Source organism: Dendrobates tinctorius, unplaced genomic scaffold (genome assembly GCF_039654945.1).
Source record: "Dendrobates tinctorius isolate UK_male_01 unplaced genomic scaffold, ASM3965494v1 ptg000293l, whole genome shotgun sequence".
In the NCBI taxonomy this organism is placed as follows: Eukaryota; Metazoa; Chordata; class Amphibia; order Anura; family Dendrobatidae; genus Dendrobates; species Dendrobates tinctorius.
Genome location: NW_027361960.1, coordinates 6,667,962 through 6,687,809, shown reverse-complemented (window position 1 = coordinate 6,687,809; position 19,848 = coordinate 6,667,962). Strand labels below are relative to the sequence as shown.

Below are 19,848 nucleotides of genomic sequence, written 5' to 3'. Positions count from 1 at the left end.
GGCGGGGTACCGGAGGTGATAACAGTGCTTGTGGACAGCGGAGCAGGAGTCAGTCTGGTGGATGCTCGCTTTGTCCAGACTCATGGCCTGAGGTGTAGGATGCTAGCCCAATCTATAAGCCTCCAGGCCATAAACTCTGTTCCACTGAGCCAGGGGAGCTTGACCCAACGCATAGAAATTATCCATCTACGTATAGGACATCATGAGGAGTCCTTGTCATGCTACGTCTTGGAGGGAATGCCAGTACCTATCGTTTTAGGCCTCCCTTGGCTGAAAAAACACAACGCGGTAATAGATTGGCGGGCGAGGGAAGTGGTCAGCTGGGGGCAGTCGTGTGAGGGCTGCTGCCTAGGGACTACAGTCTCTGCCGTCTCTCTTCAACTGACCCCTTTCTCTCCAGTGAGAGCAGCAGATGTGCTGCAGGAGAGTAGGGGCAAGTCTTAATCCTCGCCATTAGCCAACCCTGGGAGGCGCAGACCTCGTGGTGGAAGGGGTTGGAGGGTGGTGTACCCCGTGGTGAATTGCGGGGGTGTGAGTGTGGTGACACAGGGGGACGGACGCCTCTGTTGTCAATCCCAGAAAGAGTTCACCGATTCACCGAATTGTGACAAACGAATGTGTGGCAGTAAACGTTCAGGTCCGGACCTGTGTGTGAACGAGCATGTATGGGTGGCCACCAAAAAACATCCAGTGGAAGTGTGTTGCGGAGTCTTATCAGCTCGAGTTGCCCCCAAGCATGCACATACACAACTCGCTCCCCAGGTCAGCGGTTCGGAGATGTGTGGTGCCTCCAGAACATACATTGCCAATACCAGCGGTGCTCGTTTGTCATCAACCTGACGTGCAGGTAGTTGCAGGGGTGAACTCTGGATCTGGGCGTCCCCTCTGTAGGTGGTTCCCTGATGAGGAGCGGTCTTGAGGCCCCTCATTAAGGGGAGGGTACTGTCATGATCCAGGTTGGATTATGACAGATAAATGCACTAGTAACCTTTTTTTTCCTTCAAGCCTTTAGCTTTAAGGTAGTTTTGCCCCTGGTGGCCATTGGGGTCATTGCACTGTGGTGATTTCAGTTCTATTTTAGCCCCCGGTGGCCGGTAGGGTCATTGCACTCCGGTTTCTTTAGTTTAGTGCACGTGATTATCACTAACAGGTGTGATTGCTCTGGTTTAACTATATAGGTGTGTCGTGTTCTCTCACTCACTGTTGGTGATATTGCTCATTTCCAACCAAGTCTGTTGTGAGTTCATTTTCCCCTTCACTACTGAGGCCCGAGGAACTCCCTCTTCTGGTAAAGAAAGGTAGTGAGCCTGATTATCAAACACCTGAGGCTGATGATTATGACTGGCTGAGTGGAGTTACTGACTGGATATAAGGCTGCCGACGCCCTTCTGCCCTGCGGGTGATTTCTCTGTGGGATCCTTGGAGACCAGTCTGAATTCCTGCTCCTCGAAAGCTAAGTTTGCTGCTCGTCTTTTTGCATTTGTGCTTTGACTTTGTTTGCTTTGTTTTTCTGGATTTCTGCCATTCCCTGCTGGGGTATGCTGAATTCCTTTAGCTCTGTCTTCTGAAAATACCTGAGTGCTGATTTAGTTTTTGAAGCCTAGCTGCTTCAGGGTCTTTTTCATATCAGCTTGTTGGCTTATGTCTTTGATAGGGTTTTTGCAGACTGCAGACAGCAGCCTTCCTGTCCTTTCCTATCTAGGTAGTTTTGGGCCCCGGCTTTGCTCAGTCTATCTTTCTGTCTGTGTTAGTGTTTTCATCTTGCTTCACCGTCATTATATGTGGGGGGCTGCCAATTGCTTTGGGGTCTGCTCTGGGGCAGTTTAGATTTCCCCTTTCTTTCTTTAGACCTATTTAATTCTCCGGCTGTGATCGAGGGGTCTAGGGCATCGTAGGAACCCCCCACGGCTACTGCTAGTTGTGTTGATAGGTTCAGGGGTCTGCAATCTGATAGTTGCCAACTTCTCTGGTTTTCTGGACTTAACTTGTATTTCTGTTTATGCCTCCTACGGTGACTCAATCATAACAGAATCACCCGCCATACTGCAGATCCTAGGGTACTCAGTAGCAGGAAAGAATTGTAAAAAAAAAAAAAAAAAAAAGTGTGTATATTTTTTCCTCTATATCTCTGAGGCGGTAGAGGGAATTTTTTTTTCTCTCAATGGAGATAAAGCAATTGTCTGATCGTGTGGAGCAGCTCACTGTGGAAGTGCGGGGAATTTCCGCCTACTTTGCTCATTCACATGCTGCTGAACCAAAGATTCCTACACCTGATGTATTTTTTGGGGATCAGTCTAAATTTTTGAATTTCAAAAATAATTGTAAATTATTTTTTGCCTTGAAGCCTAACTCGTCAGGGAGCTCCGCGCAGCAGGTTAAAATTGTCATCTCTTTGCTGCGTGGCGATCCCCAGGATTGGGCGTTTTCTTTGAAACCAGATGATCCTATTCTGACTAATGTGAACGCATTTTTTCAGGCCTTGGGGTTGTTGCATGACGAACCTAATGCCATTGATCAGGCTGAAAAGACCCTGCTGGCATTGAACCAGGGTCGTGATTCTGCAGAATTGTACTGTCAAAAATTCCGAAAGTGGGCAGTACTTACTACCTGGAATGATAGTGCCTTGGCTGCTCTCTTTCGGAAGGGGTTGTCTGAAGCCGTAAAAGATACTATGGTGGGATTTCCTGTTCCCTCTGGTCTGGACGATTCTATGTTATTAGCCATTCAGGTTGATCGGCGTTTGCGCGAACGCAAAGCTGCACGAGAGGTGTTGCCACCTGTTGAACAAATGTCTGAACCTATGCAATGTGATTGAGTTTTTTCCAGAGAGCAGCGTCAGGAGTTCAGAAGGCGTAATAAGCTGTGTTTTTTCTTTGGAGATGCCTCTCATATTATTTCTGTCTGTCCTAAACGAGAGAAACGCTTTGCACACACGTTTTCTGTTGGGGGTGTTCAACCTAAGTTTCTTCTGGCTATTACTCTGATCTGCTCTCTGTCCACATTTTCCGCCAAGGCTTTTGTGGATTCGGGAGCAGCCCTAAACCTAATGGACTTGGATTTTTCTAAACGTTGTGGATTTCCGATGACACCTCTGCAGACGCCTATCCCTTTGAGGGGGATTGATGCTACTCCTTTGGCTAAAAATAAACCTCAGTTTTGGACCCAGGTGGTAATGCGGGTCGCTCCAGACCATCAAGAAAATTGCAGATTTTTGGTGTTGCATAATCTGCATGATACTATTGTTCTGGGGTTTCCCTGGTTACAAATTCATAATCCAGTTTTGGATTGGAAATCTGTGTCTGTGGTGAGTTGGGGTTGTCGGTGTGCCTTTAGTGAGGCTCCGGTGTTTTCCACCTCTCCTCAGTCGCATGATGTTCCTGATTATTTGGCGGACTTTTATGATGTATTTAGTGAGAATGAGTCTGCGTCTCTGCCTCCTCATAGGAGTTATGACTGTGCAATTGAACTGAGCCCGGGGTGTAAATTTCCCAAGGGTCGGGTCTTCAATTTATCTGTACCCGAGCACGAGGCTATGCGATCCTATATTAAGGAGGCGTTGGAGAAGAGTCATATTAGACCATCCTCGTCACCCTTAGGTGCCGGGTTTTTTTTTGTAGCCAAAAAGGATGGATCATTAAGACCTTGTATTGATTATCGTGCCCTCAACAAAATTACTGTTAAATATCAGTATCCGTTACCCCTGATTTCTGATCTATTCTCCAGAGTTAAAGGTGCTTGCTGGTTTACCAAGCTTGACCTCAGGGGGCGTATAATCTTATTCGCATTAAGCATGGGGATGAATGGAAGACGGCGTTTAATACTCCGGAGGGACATTTTGAGTACCTGGTGATGCCTTTTGGGCTCACTAATGCCCCTTCTGTCTTCCAGTGCTTCATGAACGATATTTTCCGAGATTTTGTCGATAAATTTTTGATTATCTATCTGGATGATATTTTGATCTTCTCCAAGGATTGGGATTCTCATGTGGAACATATTCGGACTGTGTTCCGGATCTTGAGGGAAAATTCCCTGTATGTCAAAGGATCGAAATGCCTTTTTGGAGTACAGAGGATTTCTTTTTTGGAATTTATTTTGTCCCCGTCAACTACTGAAATGGACCCGGCCAAGGTACAGGCCATTTACGATTGGGTTCAGCCCACTTCTTTGAAGGCCCTCCAGAAGTTTTTGGGTTTTGCTAATTTTTATCGGAAATTTATAGCAAAATTTTCTAGTATTGCCAAGCCATTGACTGATTTGACTAAGAAGGGTGCTGATGTATTAAATTGGTCTCCGGAGGCTGTTTCTTCCTTTCAGGAGCTGAAGCGAAGATTCACCTCCGCCCCGGTTTTGCGGCAACCTGATGTCTCACTTCCATTCCAGGTAGAGGTGGATGCTTCTGAGATTGGTGCAGGAGCTGTTTTGTCCCAAAAGGATCCTGTAACATCTAAAATGAATCCCTGTGCTTTCTTTTCCCGAAAGTTCTCTCCATCTGAACGTAACTATGATGTGGGGAATAGGGAACTGTTGGCCATGAAATGGGCATTTGAGGAGTGGAGACATTGGTTGGAGGGAGCCAAGCATCAAGTCGTGGTCCTCACTGACCACAAGAATTTGATTTACCTAGAGTCGGCTAAGCGCTTGAACCCTAGACAGGCTAGGTGGGCCTTGTTTTTTTACACGATTTGATTTTGTGGTTTCTTTTCTTCCTGGAACGAAGAATGTCAAGGCAGACGCCCTCTCTAGGAGCTTCTTTGCTGATTCTCCTGTGGTGACCAAGCCTGCTACCATCTTAGGCGAAGGGGTAGTTCTTTCTGCCATCTCGCCCGATTTGAGACGTGCTCTGCAAGAGTTTCAGGAGGACAAACCTGAGCGTTGTCCCAGTGGAAAGTTGTATGTTCCTGACCAGTGGAAGAAGAGAGTGATGTCTGAAGTTCATTGCTCTGCTTTGGCTGGTCATCCAGGTATTTTTGGTACTAGAGATCTGGTGAGTCGGTTTTTTTGGTGGCCCACCTTGTCGCGTGATGTCAGGAATTTTGTGCAGTCCTGTGGGACGTGCTCCCTGTCTAAATCGTGTTCTCCCTCTAGTGGGTTGTTGATGCCTTTGCCTGTCCCCAAGAGGCCATGGACCCATATTTCAATGGATTTCATCTCTGATATGCCTGTCTCTCAAAGGATGACTGTTATTTGGGTGATTTATGATAGGTTCTCTAAGATGGTTCATCTTGTACCACTCCCTAAGTTGCTGTCTTCCTCTGAGTTGGTGCCCCTGTTTTTACAACAGGTGGTTCGTTTGCACGGGATTCCTGAGAACATTGTATCTGACAGAGGAGTCCAGTTTGTGTCTAGATTTTGGAGAACTTTCTGTTCCAGGCTGGGAATTCAGTTGTCCTTCTCCTCTGCTTTTCACCCTCAGACCAATGGGCAGACAGAGAGAACAAACCAGACCTTGGAGTCATATTTGAGATGTTTTATTTCTGCTGATCAGGATGATTGGGTTTCATTTTTGCCCTTGGCCGAATTTGCTTTAAATAATAGAGCTAGTTCTGCCACTTTGATGTCACCTTTTTTTTTGTAACTTTGGGTTTCATCCTCGATTTTCTTCAGGGCAGGTGGAGCCCTCTGCCTGCCCAGGTGTTGACACTGTGGTGGAGAGAATGCACCAGATCTGGGACCAAGTGGTGGATAAGTTATCTCTCTCCCAGGAAAAGGCCCAGCGGTTTTCCAAACGACATAGGACCATTGGTCCCCAGTTTAAGGTTGGTGATATGGTGTGGTTATCATCAAAAAATATTGCTATGAAGGTGGCTTCTCCTAAGTTTAAGCCTAGATTTATTGGACCTTACAAGATTGTGGAGATTATTAATCCGGTCTCTTTTCGTTTGGCTCTTCCTGTCACATTTAAAATCCATAATGTGTTCCATAAATCTTTGTTGAAGAGGTTTGTTGAACCTGTTGTTCTGGGGGTGGCACCTCCAGACCCTGTATTGGTTGAAGGTAACATGGAATATGAGGTAGAGAAAGTACTGGATTCCCGTATGGCTAGACGGAGACTCCAGTATTTGGTTAAGTGGAAGGGTTATGGTCAGGAGGATAATTCCTGGGTCTCTGCCTCTGATATTCATGCCAAAAGATTGGGGCGTGCCTTTCATCGGGCTCACCCTGATCGCCCTGGTGGCGTGGTTGAGGGTTCGGTGACCCCTCCTCAAGGGGGAGGTACTGTTGTGAGTTCATTTTCCCCTTCACTACTGAGGCCTGAGGAACTCCCTCTTCTGGTAAAGAAAGGTAGTGAGCCTGATTATCAAACACCTGAGGCTGATGATTATGACTGGCTGAGTGGAGTTACTGACTGGATATAAGGCTGCCGACGCCCTTCTGCCCTGCGGGTGATTTCTCTGTGGGATCCTTGGAGACCAGTCTGAATACCTGCTCCTCGAAAGCTAAGTTTGCTGCTCGGCTTTTTGCATTTGTGCTTTGACTTTGTTTGCTTTGTTTTTCTGGATTTCTGCCATTCCCTGCTGGGGTGTGCTGAATTCCTTTAGCTCTGTCTTCTGAAAATACCTGAGTGCTGATTTAGTTTTTGAAGCCTAGCTGCTTCAGGGTCTTTTTCATATCAGCTTGTTGGCTTATGTCTTTGATAGGGTTTTTGCAGACTGCAGACAGCAGCCTTCCTGTCCTTTCCTATCTAGGTAGTTTTGGGCCCCGGCTTTGCTCAGTCTATCTTTCTGTCTGTGTTAGTGTTTTCATCTTGCTTCACCGTCATTATATGTTGGGGGCTGCCTATTGCTTTGGGGTAGTATAGATTTCCCCTTTCTTTCTTTAGACCTATTTAATTCTCCGGCTGTGATCGAGGGGTCTAGGGCATCGTAGGAACCCCCCACGGCTACTGCTAGTTGTGTTGATAGGTTCAGGGGTCTGCAATCTGATAGTTGCCAACTTCTCTGGTTTTCTGGACTTAGCTTGTATTTCTGCTTTTGCCTCCTACGGTGACTCAATCATAACACAAGTCTGGTGGAGGAAGGAACTACAGAGAGGAGTTCCTTGCAGCTCAGGCAGAGCTCTGGTGTAGTAGCTTCAGGTGGAAGCTGAATTCTGGTGGTGGACTCTGTTGCTGGGAGCAAGAGCAACAGAGCAAAGCTAAGGGGTGTTACCTTTTGTGTGTTTCAGTGCAGTGGTGGGATTACGTTCTGCACCGTCCATTTCACTAGAAAGGGCTAGGTGCAGGGCGAGCTAGGGTTTTTTAGGTTCCTGATCGGCGCCCGGTGTGGAACCAGACTAGGGATCGTTAGGAGTGTAGAGACACTGACTCAGGGGAGTGCAGCAGGTCTCCACGTCCCCGTTCCCTATCGCAGGGCCCTCCATTGTATCAGTTTCCCTGGTGTTTTCCTTTATTTATTAAATTCGCCCTGCTGGAGGCAGTGTATCCAGTTATAAGTGTAATTCTGAAATTCGCCTGCTGGAGACGGTGTATCCGGCTGCACGTTATATTATTTAAATTCGCCCTGCTGGAGGCGGTGTATCCAGGGTCACGTGTGCCATAAAAATTCGCCCTGCTGGAGGCGGTGTGTCCAGTCACACGTTGACCATCACACCAACATGGGCAATGTCATTAATATCAAGCACGGGACAAAGGAATTGATCACTAAACTCTAGATTACTCCAAATATAATCAAAAGGATTAGAACATGAAAGAAATGGCTGAAATAGATAACATCTGGTCTCAGACCTTTATCATGTACACTTCCAGTGCCAATACTAAAGAGCACATCTGTACTTTGCATGAATGGTTAGCCTCGAGCCTTTACATTAGAAACATTTCATTAGTGCATGGTTGCTATTGACAGGAAGATGGAGACTTGAGATGGGCGAATTTGTTAAGATTCGGTTCTGAATACAATCGGCATTGAATATTGTTTTTGCAATATTCGTCGAAAACAGCCAAATGTCATTAGAGTCATTGGGAGTAGAAATTACCAAATATGTTCAGAACTGATCATTAAACATACATTCGGCACGAATAGTGTTCGAATATGGCACGAATATGTCAAAATCAGATTCAGGGACAAGAAACAAACAAATTCGCTCATCTCTAATAAAGACCACTGTGACAATCTAATATATAAAGCTTAATGTGGGTGTGTATGTGTGTGTGTATGTATGTCCGGGATTGGCATCCGCAACGTCGCAGCTACAGCCACAAAATTTGGCAGAGTCACATGTCTGGACCCCGAGAGCATCATAGGCTATGTTGTGAGGCAAAATTTCAACCCTGCGCATTCCAATTCACCAAACAATTTTGCCCCTATCTACATAATGGGGAAAAAGTGTATGTATTGGCATCTGCACCGTCGTAGCTACAGCCACAAAATTTTACACAGTCACACGTCTGGACCCCGAGAGTGTCACAGGCTATGTTGTGAGGCGAAATTTTAACCCTGCGCGTTCCAATTCACCAAACAATTTTGCCCCTATCTACATAATGGGGAAAAAGTGAAAGGAAAAGTGTTGGAGGCAAATTGACAGCTGCCAGATGTGAACAAGGGGGACTTAAAGAATGAGAGCGATGGTGCCAAAGAGTATATACCGTACAGTTGCTTAGGTGGGGCCCTGACATGGGATACTCACCACACATGGGGATATGAACACACCCACAAAATGAGCCACACACTACCACGTGCTTCAACACATATACCACCCTCAGCACACATTTCACCACATACACCAACCTCGCCACATAAAAGTCGAAACACAAAAGTCGCCACTCAAAACTCACCACGCTGTCCCAGAGCTGTTTAAAAGATGAAAAATGAGCTGTGATTGGTTGCTATCACCAACAGTTTTCTTTGTAGACAGTTGTGGTAACTGAGGCCTATTATTCTTATCATTTCTATGGTGTTATCGTCCATCTGTAAAGCTGGAAATAACACAATTTATTACCGTGCCAACACAGACCACCCTCTGACACAGACTGCAGGGGGAGCCCAGTATAACACAGGATAGGATTAGATACACGGCTCACCAGTCAGTATCACACAGGATAGGATTAGATACACAGCTCAGCAGTCAGTATCACAGGAGAGGATTAGATACACAGCTCAGCAGTCAGTATCACACAGGAGAGGATTAGATACACAGCTCAGCAGTCAGTATCACACAGGAGAGGATTAGATACATGGCTCAGCAGTCAGTATCACACAGGATAGGATTAGATACATGGCTCAGCAGTCAGTATCACACAGGATAGGATTAGATACATGGCTCAGCAGTAAGTATCACACAGGATAGGATTAGATACATGGCTCAGCAGTCAGTATCACACAGGATAGGAATAGATACACGGCTCAGCAGTCAGTATCACACAGGATAGGAATAGATACAAGGCTCAGCAGTCAGTATCACACAGGATAGGATTAGATGCATGGTTTTTATGTGCAATATAATCATTATAATTTGTTATAGCTAACCACAGTTGGTTACTATGCCCAGGCAACACCAGGCTCTTCAGCTAGTGTTTGCATAAGTTCCTTCTATCTCTAGTCAATTTGACTCAAGAGTGCCATCTTTTTAGGGAGTGTTGACATCAGCAATTAGTATTTTCCTGCAGAAATCAAGGCAGCAACTTGAGTCGATAGTTTTATTATGTGGAGGGGTTACAGTGACTGACCTTGAAAGAGCTATGCATGAGAATATGTCTGATATATTAAAGGTTGCACAAACAACTAGATAGGCACTTCACATTTTCCACTACTGTTACCTTATTTTCTTTATACCCTTTTAATTTAGTAGGTTGCCCTTATGAATACTTGTTATAACAATGTCTTTTATAAACCCCTTTAAAAGAAGCAATCCCACAGTTTTGAATTCATTAAATGTGTGCATTTGAGGATTTAATGTAGTGTGTGTGTATGAATATACTCAAATACCGTTGCTTTCTCTGGTGTCCAGCACCGTTCTACTCCTTTTCTGAGTGATGTCTCCGCTCTGCTCTGTGGCCAATGGCCACACATTGCTGGAAATTCCAATTCATTATAAGCCTTTTTTTTTTTTTTTATAATGTTTCCTTTGTAATAATGATTTTTTTAAATTGACAGATGGAAGCCCAAAGGGCTCTAAATTTTCACCGTGCGTCGTAGAATTGGTTATGGCATAGTGGTAGAAATTTTACGTTTTCTCAGAAGAAAATCCTTTTAAAAATCACATCAAGTGGTACGGACAACACAGAAGACACCCATTGTTTGGGGGTAGCGATGAATTGTCTAGTTTTTGGACGCGCGGAATTGCATCAAGTCCGCAGCGTAGAGCACAGCCAATGTTAGTCAATGGTAAATTAAGAACTGCTGTGCACATACTGCGGAAAAATCCGCACAGATTTGCAGCGTTTTTTTTTCCGCAGCATGTCAATTCTATTTGCGGATCTCGCTCTCCTCCAGAAGCACAAAGGAGAACATTCACAGACCAAATCCATTCCCAGTATCACCTAACAAATCCGCACAGCAAAAACACATTATAAACTGCAAGAAATCCGCATCAATTCCACAAGCATTTTACCCTGCGTTTTCTACTAAGAGATGCGGATTCTGGGCAGAATAGCCTGCGGAATTTTCTGCAACATGTGCACATACCCTAACGGTAATGATTTCAACTCAGGATCAGCTCTACAAGAAACACAGAAATACGCTACAGGTGAAGATTGACATTGGAGTCTTTGCTGGAATTCTGCTGAGCAGATTAGTGCTGTATGCAGAATATTGATTGGCTCTGCAACTCGCTAAAAATAATAAAGGTTAAACAAACAGTGCAATATACAGTATATACAGTGCAATATAATCGGCTGCAGTGGCGAGGAACGATATCTACCAAAGCCTTTCATTAAAAGCGGATTTCAAATATAGCTGAGGCTATTATCATACAGGCTACTAACTACTAATTACATATTGCAGGTGGGCGTTAGAAAGGCTCATCTTTTATAGAAACTTACATTTAGGGATAATGCCCATACTAGGATGAAGACCCCTGATATAACTCTTTAGGTATAATGTGAGAAGAGTAAGGATTTTTGGTTGCGCTGGACATTAAACAAATTGAAAAAGATAGCAATTGCTCACTTATCTTAGGAGTTTTTACTTCGTTAACTGGAATATAGGTGAATAACCTAAACACATTCTTATAAAGAAGGGGTGCAAAACAGAATTAACCCCTTTACCCCTGAGGGTGGTTTGTATGTTCATGACCGGGCCAATTGTTACAATTCTGACAACTGTCCCTTTATGAGTTAATAACTCTGAAACGCTTCCATGGATCCCGGTGATTCTGACATTGTTTTCTCGTGACATATTGTGCTTCACGTTAGTGGTAAAATTTAATTCATATAACTTGTGTTTACTTGAGAAAAAAACGGAAATTTGTTGAAAATTTTCAAAATTTCACAATTTTCCAACTTTGAATTTTTATGCCCTTAAATCACAGAGATATGGCACACAAAAAAACATTTCCCACATGTTTACTTTTCATCAGCACAATTTTGGAACCAACATTTTTTTTGTTAGGAAGTTATAAGGGTTAAAAATTGACCAGTGATTTCTCATTCTTACAACACCATTTTTTTTTTTAAGGACTACAGCACATCTGAAGTCACTTTGAGGGGGTCTACATGAGAGAACATACCCAAAAGTGATAACATTCTAAAAACTGCACCCCTGACAATACTCAAAACCACATTCAAGAAGTTTATTAACCCTTCAGGTGCCTCACAGGAATTTTTTGAATGTTTAAAAAAAAAGAAAAAACAAACATTTAACTTTTTTTCACAAAAAATTACTTCAGGTCCAATTTTTTTTTATTTTTCCAAGGGTAACAGGAGAAATTTGACTGCAAAAGTTATTGTGCAATTTGTCCTGATACCTGATATGTGGGGGGGGACCACTGTTTCGGCGCATGGCAGAGCTCGAAAGTTAAGGAGCGCTGTTTGACTTTTTCAACACAAAATTGGCTGGAATTGAGATCGGACGCCAGGTCACATTTGGAGAGCCCCTGATGTGCCTAAACAGTGGAAACCCCCCACAAGTGACACCATTTTGGAAACTAGACCCCCCCAGGAACTTATCTAGATGTGTGGTGAGAACTTTGAACCCCCAAGGGCTTCACAGAAGTTTATAACATACAGCAGTACAATTAAAAAATCATATTTTTTCCACAAACATGATCTTTTAGTCCCCAATTTTCATTTTCCCTAGGGAAACAGGACCCCAAAAGTTATTGTGCAATTTGTTCTGAGTACGCTGATACCCCATATGCGGGGGTAAACCACTGTTTGGGCGCATGGCAGAGCTCAGAAGGGAATGAGCGCCGTTTGACTTATTCAACACAGAATTGGCTTGACGCCACATCGCATTTGGAGAGCCCCTGATGTGCCTAAACAGTGGAAACCCCTCACAAGTGACCCCATTTTGGAAACTAGACCCTCCAAGGAACTTATCTAGATGTTTGGTGAGCACTTTGAACCCCTAAGTGCTTCACAGAAGTTTATAACGCCCGGGCATGAAAATAAAAAAAAAATCATTTTTTCCACAAACATGATCTTTTAGTCCCCAATTTTTTTTATTTTCCCAAGGGTAACAGGAAAAATAGGACCCCAAAATTTGTTGTCCAATTTGTACTGAGTACGTTGATACCCCATATGTGGGAGAAAACTACTGTATGGGCACACATTGGGGCTCGTAAGGGCAGTAGAAACGTTTTGTAATGCAGACTTTGATGGAAACTAGACCCCCCAAGGAACTTATCTAGATGTGTGGTGAGCACTTTGAACCCCCAAGTGCTTCACAGAAGTTTATAACGCAGAGCCGTGAAAATAAAAAATCATTTTCGTTTCCTCAAAAAATGATTTTTTAGCCCGCAATTTTTTATTTTCACAAGGGTAACAGGAGAAATTGGACCCCAAAAGTTGTTGTCCAGTTTGTCCAGAGTACGCTGGCACCCCATATGTGTGGGGGGAACCACTGCTTGGGCACACGTCTGGGCTCGGATGGGAAGTAGTGACGTTTTGAAATGCTGACTTTGATGGAATGGTCTGCGTGCGTCATGTTACGTTTGCAGAGCCACTGATGTGCCTATACAAAAGAAACCCTGACAAGTGACCCCATTTTGGACACTAGACCCCCCCAAGGAACTTATCTAGATGTGTGGTGAGCACTTTGAACCCCCAAGTGCTTCACAGAAGTTTATAACGCAGTAGGCTGATACCCTATATGTGAGGGTAAACCACTGTTTGGGCACATGGCAGAGCTTGGAAGGGAAGGAGCACCGTTTGACTTTCTCAACATAGAGTTAGCTGGAATTGAGATAAGACGCCATGTCGTGTTTGGAGAGCCATTGATGTGCCTAAACAGTGGAAACCCCCCAATTGTAACTCCAACCTTAACCCCAACACACCCCTAACCCTAGCCTTAACCCTAGCCCTAACCCTAACATACCCCTAGCCCTAACCCTTGCCCTAACGGGAAAATGGAAATAAATACATTTTTTTTATTTTATTATTTATCCCTAACTAAGGGGGTGATAATGAGGGGTTTGATTTACTATTTATAGCAGATTTTTATGTTTTGCAGCTGTCACATGGTAAAAGACCCTTTTTATTGTAAAAATAGTTTTTGCATCGCCACATTTTGCGCGCTATAATTTTTCCCTATTTTGATTCATAGAGTTATGTGAGGTCTTATTTTTTGCAGGATGAGTTGTCGTTTTTATTGGTTCCATTTTCGGGCACGTGACTTTTTTTATCGCTTTTTATTCTGATTTTTGGCACGCAGAATGAACAAATACCAGCATTTCATGAATTTCTTTTGGGGGGTGCGTTTACACCGTTCCGCATGTGGTAAAATTGATAAAGCGGTTTTATTATTTGGGTCAGTACGATTACAGCGATACCTCATTTATGTCTTTTTATGTTTTGGCGCTTTTTTGTAATGAAAACAATTTTATATAAAAAATAATTATTTTTGCATCACTTTCTTCTGCGAGCTCTAACCTTTTTAATTTTTCACTGATGATGCTGTATGGCAGCTCGTTTTTTGCGGGACAAGATGACGTTTTCAGCGGTTCCATGGTTATTTATATCTGTCTTTTTGATCGCGCGGTAATGCATTTTTTTGTTCAGCGGTATGATGATAAAGCAATGTTTTTTGTTTTATTTTTTAAGGGGTTCGCTAAAGGGGTTTACTAATGGGACAGTTTTATAGGGCGGGTCGGTACGGACGTGGCAATACTAAATATGTGTACTTTTATTTCTTTATTTTTTTATTTCTAAAAAATGAATTAGGGAATATTTTTTTTTTATTTATTTAGAGATTGTTCATAAACTATTTTTACACTTTTTTTTTTACTTTATTACATTGTCCCAGGGGGCGACATCACTGTCTTGCGAGATCGCTGATCTGACACATTACACAGCGCTGTGTCAGATCAGTGATCTGACAGGCGCTGCAGAGGCTTCCTCACTGCCTGCTCTCTGCAGTCACTGAGGAAGCTGCCTCCCTGCAGGCCCCCAAAGGCCCCTGCGGCCACATTGGATCCGGGGACCTGCATGGAAGGAGGCCCACAGAGCAGCGCAGTACATCGCCCTGCACTAGGGAGTCTCAGGGAAGCACAGAGGGAGCCCCCTCCCTGCCGATGCTTCTCTAATCCCCCGGCAACACCCGGCCACGATCAGCGGCGCCCCCCTCCGGGAGCACCGCTGATCGCTTAGACGTACTATCCCGTCCCAGGTAATAGGGGCCCGGGTACCGTGGAAGTGATAGTACGTCTGATGTCAGAAAGGGGTTAAACTGATCTATAAAAATAAAAAAATTTAACAATATGTTAGACACCAAAAAGGAAGGAGTTCAAACGCATGAAAGGCACCAACTACAAGAAATGCAATAAAAATACATCAATAACATTGTATGTAAAACAGTATACAAAACGTAATCTTGGCATGAAAAAAACAAAACTTCACATAGCAACATTGACAGAAAATTATAGAAGTTGCAAGTCAAAAACGTAGCCCCAAACACTTTTTTTTTTTTACATTCTGAATTTTTTTAAGCACTAAAATAAATAAAAAGCACTAATAAGTTTGGTAGCACTATACTCAAACTGACCTGAAGAATATGGTCAGGTCATTTTTACTCAAAAGTGAAAAAGAAAAAAAAAAGAATGAAAGAATGAGGATTGCACTTTTTCTCCATGGTTTTACCACATATTAATGCTACAGTCTTTCTCAGACAGCAATTAGACATATAAAATTTAATGGAACCATACACAATTTAAATTGTTTTTTTGCAATGTAGCTAAAACAACATACCGGACCAACAATTTTATTGAGTGAGGCTAGTAGCAGATGTCCTCGTCCATTCGTTAGGTATTCCACAAGTATTACTATATGACTTTCGTCCTCTTCATCATCCTTAATCTCCCCCTGCACACTACAAAGTTTATTAACATCAGACAAAAATTCTCTAGCAATATCATTGCAGTGGACATACATGATGAATCTGGAAAGAAAAAACAAAAACAAATGACTTAAAATGAAACAACATTCACTGTATTTGTATAACTAGTGCATTACAATAATCCATTATAACACAACGTAGTTTTGGCGGATATAAGCTACAGCCACCGCCTTTCAGGGTTTATCTACAGCATTCTATAGAATGCTCAAGAAGATGGGATGTGCCGGACCTGGACCTGTGACACCCATCGGACCGGACTGCCCCCCGGGGTGAGTATAATAAAACGTATTTTTCTTATCTTTCAGGTCGGACCGGGGGCTTATCTACAACATTATAGAATCCTGTAGATAAGCCCCAAAAGGCTGTGGCCGTATCTTATATGGCCAAAACTGCTGACAAGTTCCCTTTAACACCTTTATCCCCTAAGCATGTTTGCAACTTTATGACCAGTCAAAACTTTACAATTCTGACCAGTGTCACTTTATGTAGTAATAACTCTGGAGCGCTTACACGGATCCCATTGATTCAGAGACTGTTTTTTCATGACATATTGTACTTCATGGGAAGGAACAACTGCACTCAATAAATTTTGTCAAGTTGCAAAAAATGTCTCTGTTTATTACATGTACAGAGAAAAAAATCACCACACGAAAAAGCCAATGAGTGGAAGCAAGGTAACGTTTCAAAGTTATTATATTTAATGATAGTGATAACATTTTGAAAATATAGCAATTTTCCAAATTTTTATGTCCTTAAACCAGAGAGTTATTATATTACACAAAATAGTTAATGAATAACATGTCCCACATGTCTATTTTACATCAGCACAATTTTTAAACATTTTTTTGTTAGAAAGTTAAAAGGGTTAAAAGTTGACCAACGATTTCTCATTTGTTCAACAAAATTTACATAAACATTTTTTTAGTGGCCTTTGAGAGGCCTTTATGGCAGAAAATACCCAAATTGACACCATTCTACAAACTGTAACCCTCAAGGTGCACAAAATCCGTACAAGAACTTTATTAACCCTTTAGGTACGCTGATACCACATATGTGGGATGCAAGCCAGGCCTCAAAAAGGAAGAAGTGATGTTTTGTAACGCAGACTTTGATGGAACGGTCTGCGGGTGTCATGTCACATTTGGAGAGCTCTTGATGTGCCTACACAGTGAAAATCCCACACAAATGACCACATTTTGGAAACTATATCCCTCAAGGAATTTATCTAGATGTGTAGTGAGCACACTGAACCCCCAGGAACTTCACAGAAATTTATAACGTAGAGCCGTGAAAATAGAAAATAAAATTAAAAAATAAATTAAATTTTTTTCCCACAAAAATGTTATTTTATATCCAATTTGTTTATTTTCACGAAGGCAACAGGCCAAAATGGCCCCCAAATATTGTTGTGCAATTTCTTTTGACTACACAGCTACCTCATATGTGTTTGAAAACTACTTTTGAGGTACAGTGTAAATGGCAGAAGCGCCATATTGGAGTTCAGATTTTGCTAGACTGGTTTGAGGATGCCATATCACATTAGCAAAGCTAGTGAGGTACCAGAATAGCAGAACCCCCCCATAAGAGACAACATTTTACAAACTACACTTCTCAGTTAATTCATCTAGGGGTACTGTGATCATATTGACACCACAAATGTCAATGCATAATTACATTTTTACCACAAAAATGTAGTTTTAGCCCCAGATTTAACATTTTCACAAGTGGAAATAGGAAAAAATGGCACAAAAAATTGTTCCACAATTTCTGCTGAATATAGAAACACCCCATATGTTGCTGTACAGTGCTGCTTAGCCATAGACTTGGGAGTGACAACATGCTATTAGCCTCCTTTAGTGCAGATTTTCATACAATAGTTTGCAGACTCCTTGTACAGAGCCCCTAAGTGCTAGAAGAGCAGAATCCTCCATCAAGTGAACCCATTTTGGAAATTATACAGCTTTCAGGAATTTATCTTCAGGTGTAGTGACGATTTTGACTATAAGGGTGTTTTACAGAAACAAGCAGCAGTGGAAGCTGCTGAGAGAAAATTGCAAACGGACGTTGTAGTGACCAGTACATTATGTCCAGCTCATGCTTCTGGAGACATGCACCCAAAAATTGATATAGAAATGCCAAGCATATGAACACTAAATGTGATTTAGGCACCCTGTATGGCTCAGAAGCGAAAGGCACATTTGGATTTTGGAGCGCAGAATTTGCTGGATTTCTTGCGGGGGGCAAGGAGTCATTTCACTTTTTCAGAACCTTTGTACCACCAATAACGTGGAAGCCCCATATAGTTCCATTGACAGATGACGGACACGAATGGGGACTTGCTTTTTTTTAAGGATTTGAAGCACTTGTTAGAAACATTTTACATTACATTTGGGATCACATTTATACTTTGCTCTATGCTGAGCACTTATATTGGGATTTCCAACTAAATCTCTGAGTGAGATGTCTCCCTCAGATGAAACTCCCGAGAAATCCATTCACTATAATGAGGCAGGAGACTCTGTCTGTCCTCTGTACAGAGGTGTCCTTTTCAGAGGTGCACAAAACGGTGGACGACGTCACTTTTATGTACACCTAAAAAGATGGCAACACCAGATCACAGGCCAGACAGCGTCTACAGTGACTCCATCTGCTTCATTATAGGGAAACTTCCGCTGGGGGTTCAATCTGAATCATGTTTTACAGGGATTTATACGGAAACCCCCGATGTAAGCACTCAGCGCAAGATAAATGTGAGCTTAGCCTTACTGCAATCTTTGGGAGGCAGAATGAACAAAGCAACAGTAGGTGAAGACTTTGTTTCATTTCTTTTTTACACCATTCCTCATGCAATGTGATTAGACGACTTCGGGAAATCCTTGGATTGGTGCGATCACACCAATACCAGATTTATTTAGATGTTTTTACATTTGGCTGCTGTCACATATTAAAATACTTTTTTTTGCAAAACTAGTCTGCATCACCATATTTTGAGAGCTATAATTCTTACATATTTCTTTCAACAGTATATGACATTTCTTGATCGCTTTGTATTCCAATTTTTGGGAGCCAGAATGAACAAAGACCATCATGTCAGGATTTTTAATTTTTTTTTTTTTTTTTTTGGGGGGGCGTTCCACATGTGGCAAAAATTCAAAAGTCGGCTTTAATCTTCAGGCCAATTCGATTACAGTGATACCACATTTATATAATTTTTTAGAGTTTTGGTGCTTTTATGCCATAATAACTATTTTATAATAAAAATAATTATCTTTGGATTCCTTTATTCTGAAAGCTATAATTTATTTTTCAGTTGATTTAACTGTGTGGCAGCTTGCTTTTTGCGGGTCAAGATGATGTTTTCAGAGATGACATTTTTTTTACAGTCGTCTTTATGATCGCATTTTATTCCACTTTTTGTTTGGCAGTATGATGAAAAAGCATTTTTTGTCTCATTTCCTTTTTACAGTGTTCACTGAAGGAGTTAACTGGTGGGATAGTTTTATAGGTCGGGTCGTTCCCAATACGGAAATACCAAATATGATATTCTTCTTCAGACTGTTCACTGATGGAATGAAGGAATATGTTCTGACGCTGGCTAGTGTCAGCATCATTTCAAATTATGAAGGCAGCAGTGTCTCCTATGTAATGTATGTAATGTATACACAGTAGTGTTGAGCTCATTGCTCGGGTGATCTCCGAGCATTTGGAAGTGCAAGGAGATTTAGTTTCTGCTGCCATAGCTGCATGATTTGCGGCTACTTGACAGCCTGAACATGTAGGAATTCCCTAACAAACATCCAATCCCCACATGTATTCAGGCTGTCCCCATGCCTTAGTTTTAATTTATTTAAATAATTAAAAAAAACAAAACAGCATGGGGGTCCCCCCATTTTTGACAACCAGCATTGCTAAAGCTCACAGATGGGGGCTGGTATTCTCAGGCTGGTAAGGGGCCATTGAAATGGGCCACCCCACACTAAAAATAGCAGCGCCCAGCTGCCCAGAAAAGGCACATCTATGAGATGTGCCAATTCTGGCGCTTTGCCCAGCTCTTCCCACTTGCCCTGTAGCGGTGCCAAGTGGGGTTCATATTTGTGGGGTTGATGTCACCTTTGTATGGTCAGGTGACATCAAGCCTATGGCTTAGTAATGGAGAGGTGTCTATAAGACACCTATACATTACTAATCCTATAGTTGTATCTATATATATAAAACTGAGTAGATGTGTGTATGCATGTGTGTATCAGCCACACCCACTCCACATAGCCCCACCCATTCACTAAGCATCTTTCATTTCACCAGAGCTGTTTAAAAGAAGCTGAGCTGTGATTGGTTGCTATGAGCAACAGTTTTCCCATGCCAC

The 19,848-nt window shown here is 42.5% G+C and overlaps 1 protein-coding gene across 3 annotated transcripts in view; it reads right to left on the bottom strand.

Annotated features, from left to right (window-relative positions):
- Nucleotides 1-19,848, bottom strand: part of LYST (lysosomal trafficking regulator) — a 722,897-nt gene that overhangs the window by 661,524 nt on the left and 41,525 nt on the right. For all 3 annotated transcript variants that reach the window (XM_073560091.1, XM_073560092.1, XM_073560093.1), the window contains exon 2: nt 15,338-15,527. In XM_073560091.1, coding sequence (XP_073416192.1) covers nt 15,338-15,520 — 183 coding nt within the window. In that variant the 5' untranslated portion in view covers nt 15,521-15,527. The remainder of the gene's footprint in view (nt 1-15,337; nt 15,528-19,848) is intronic.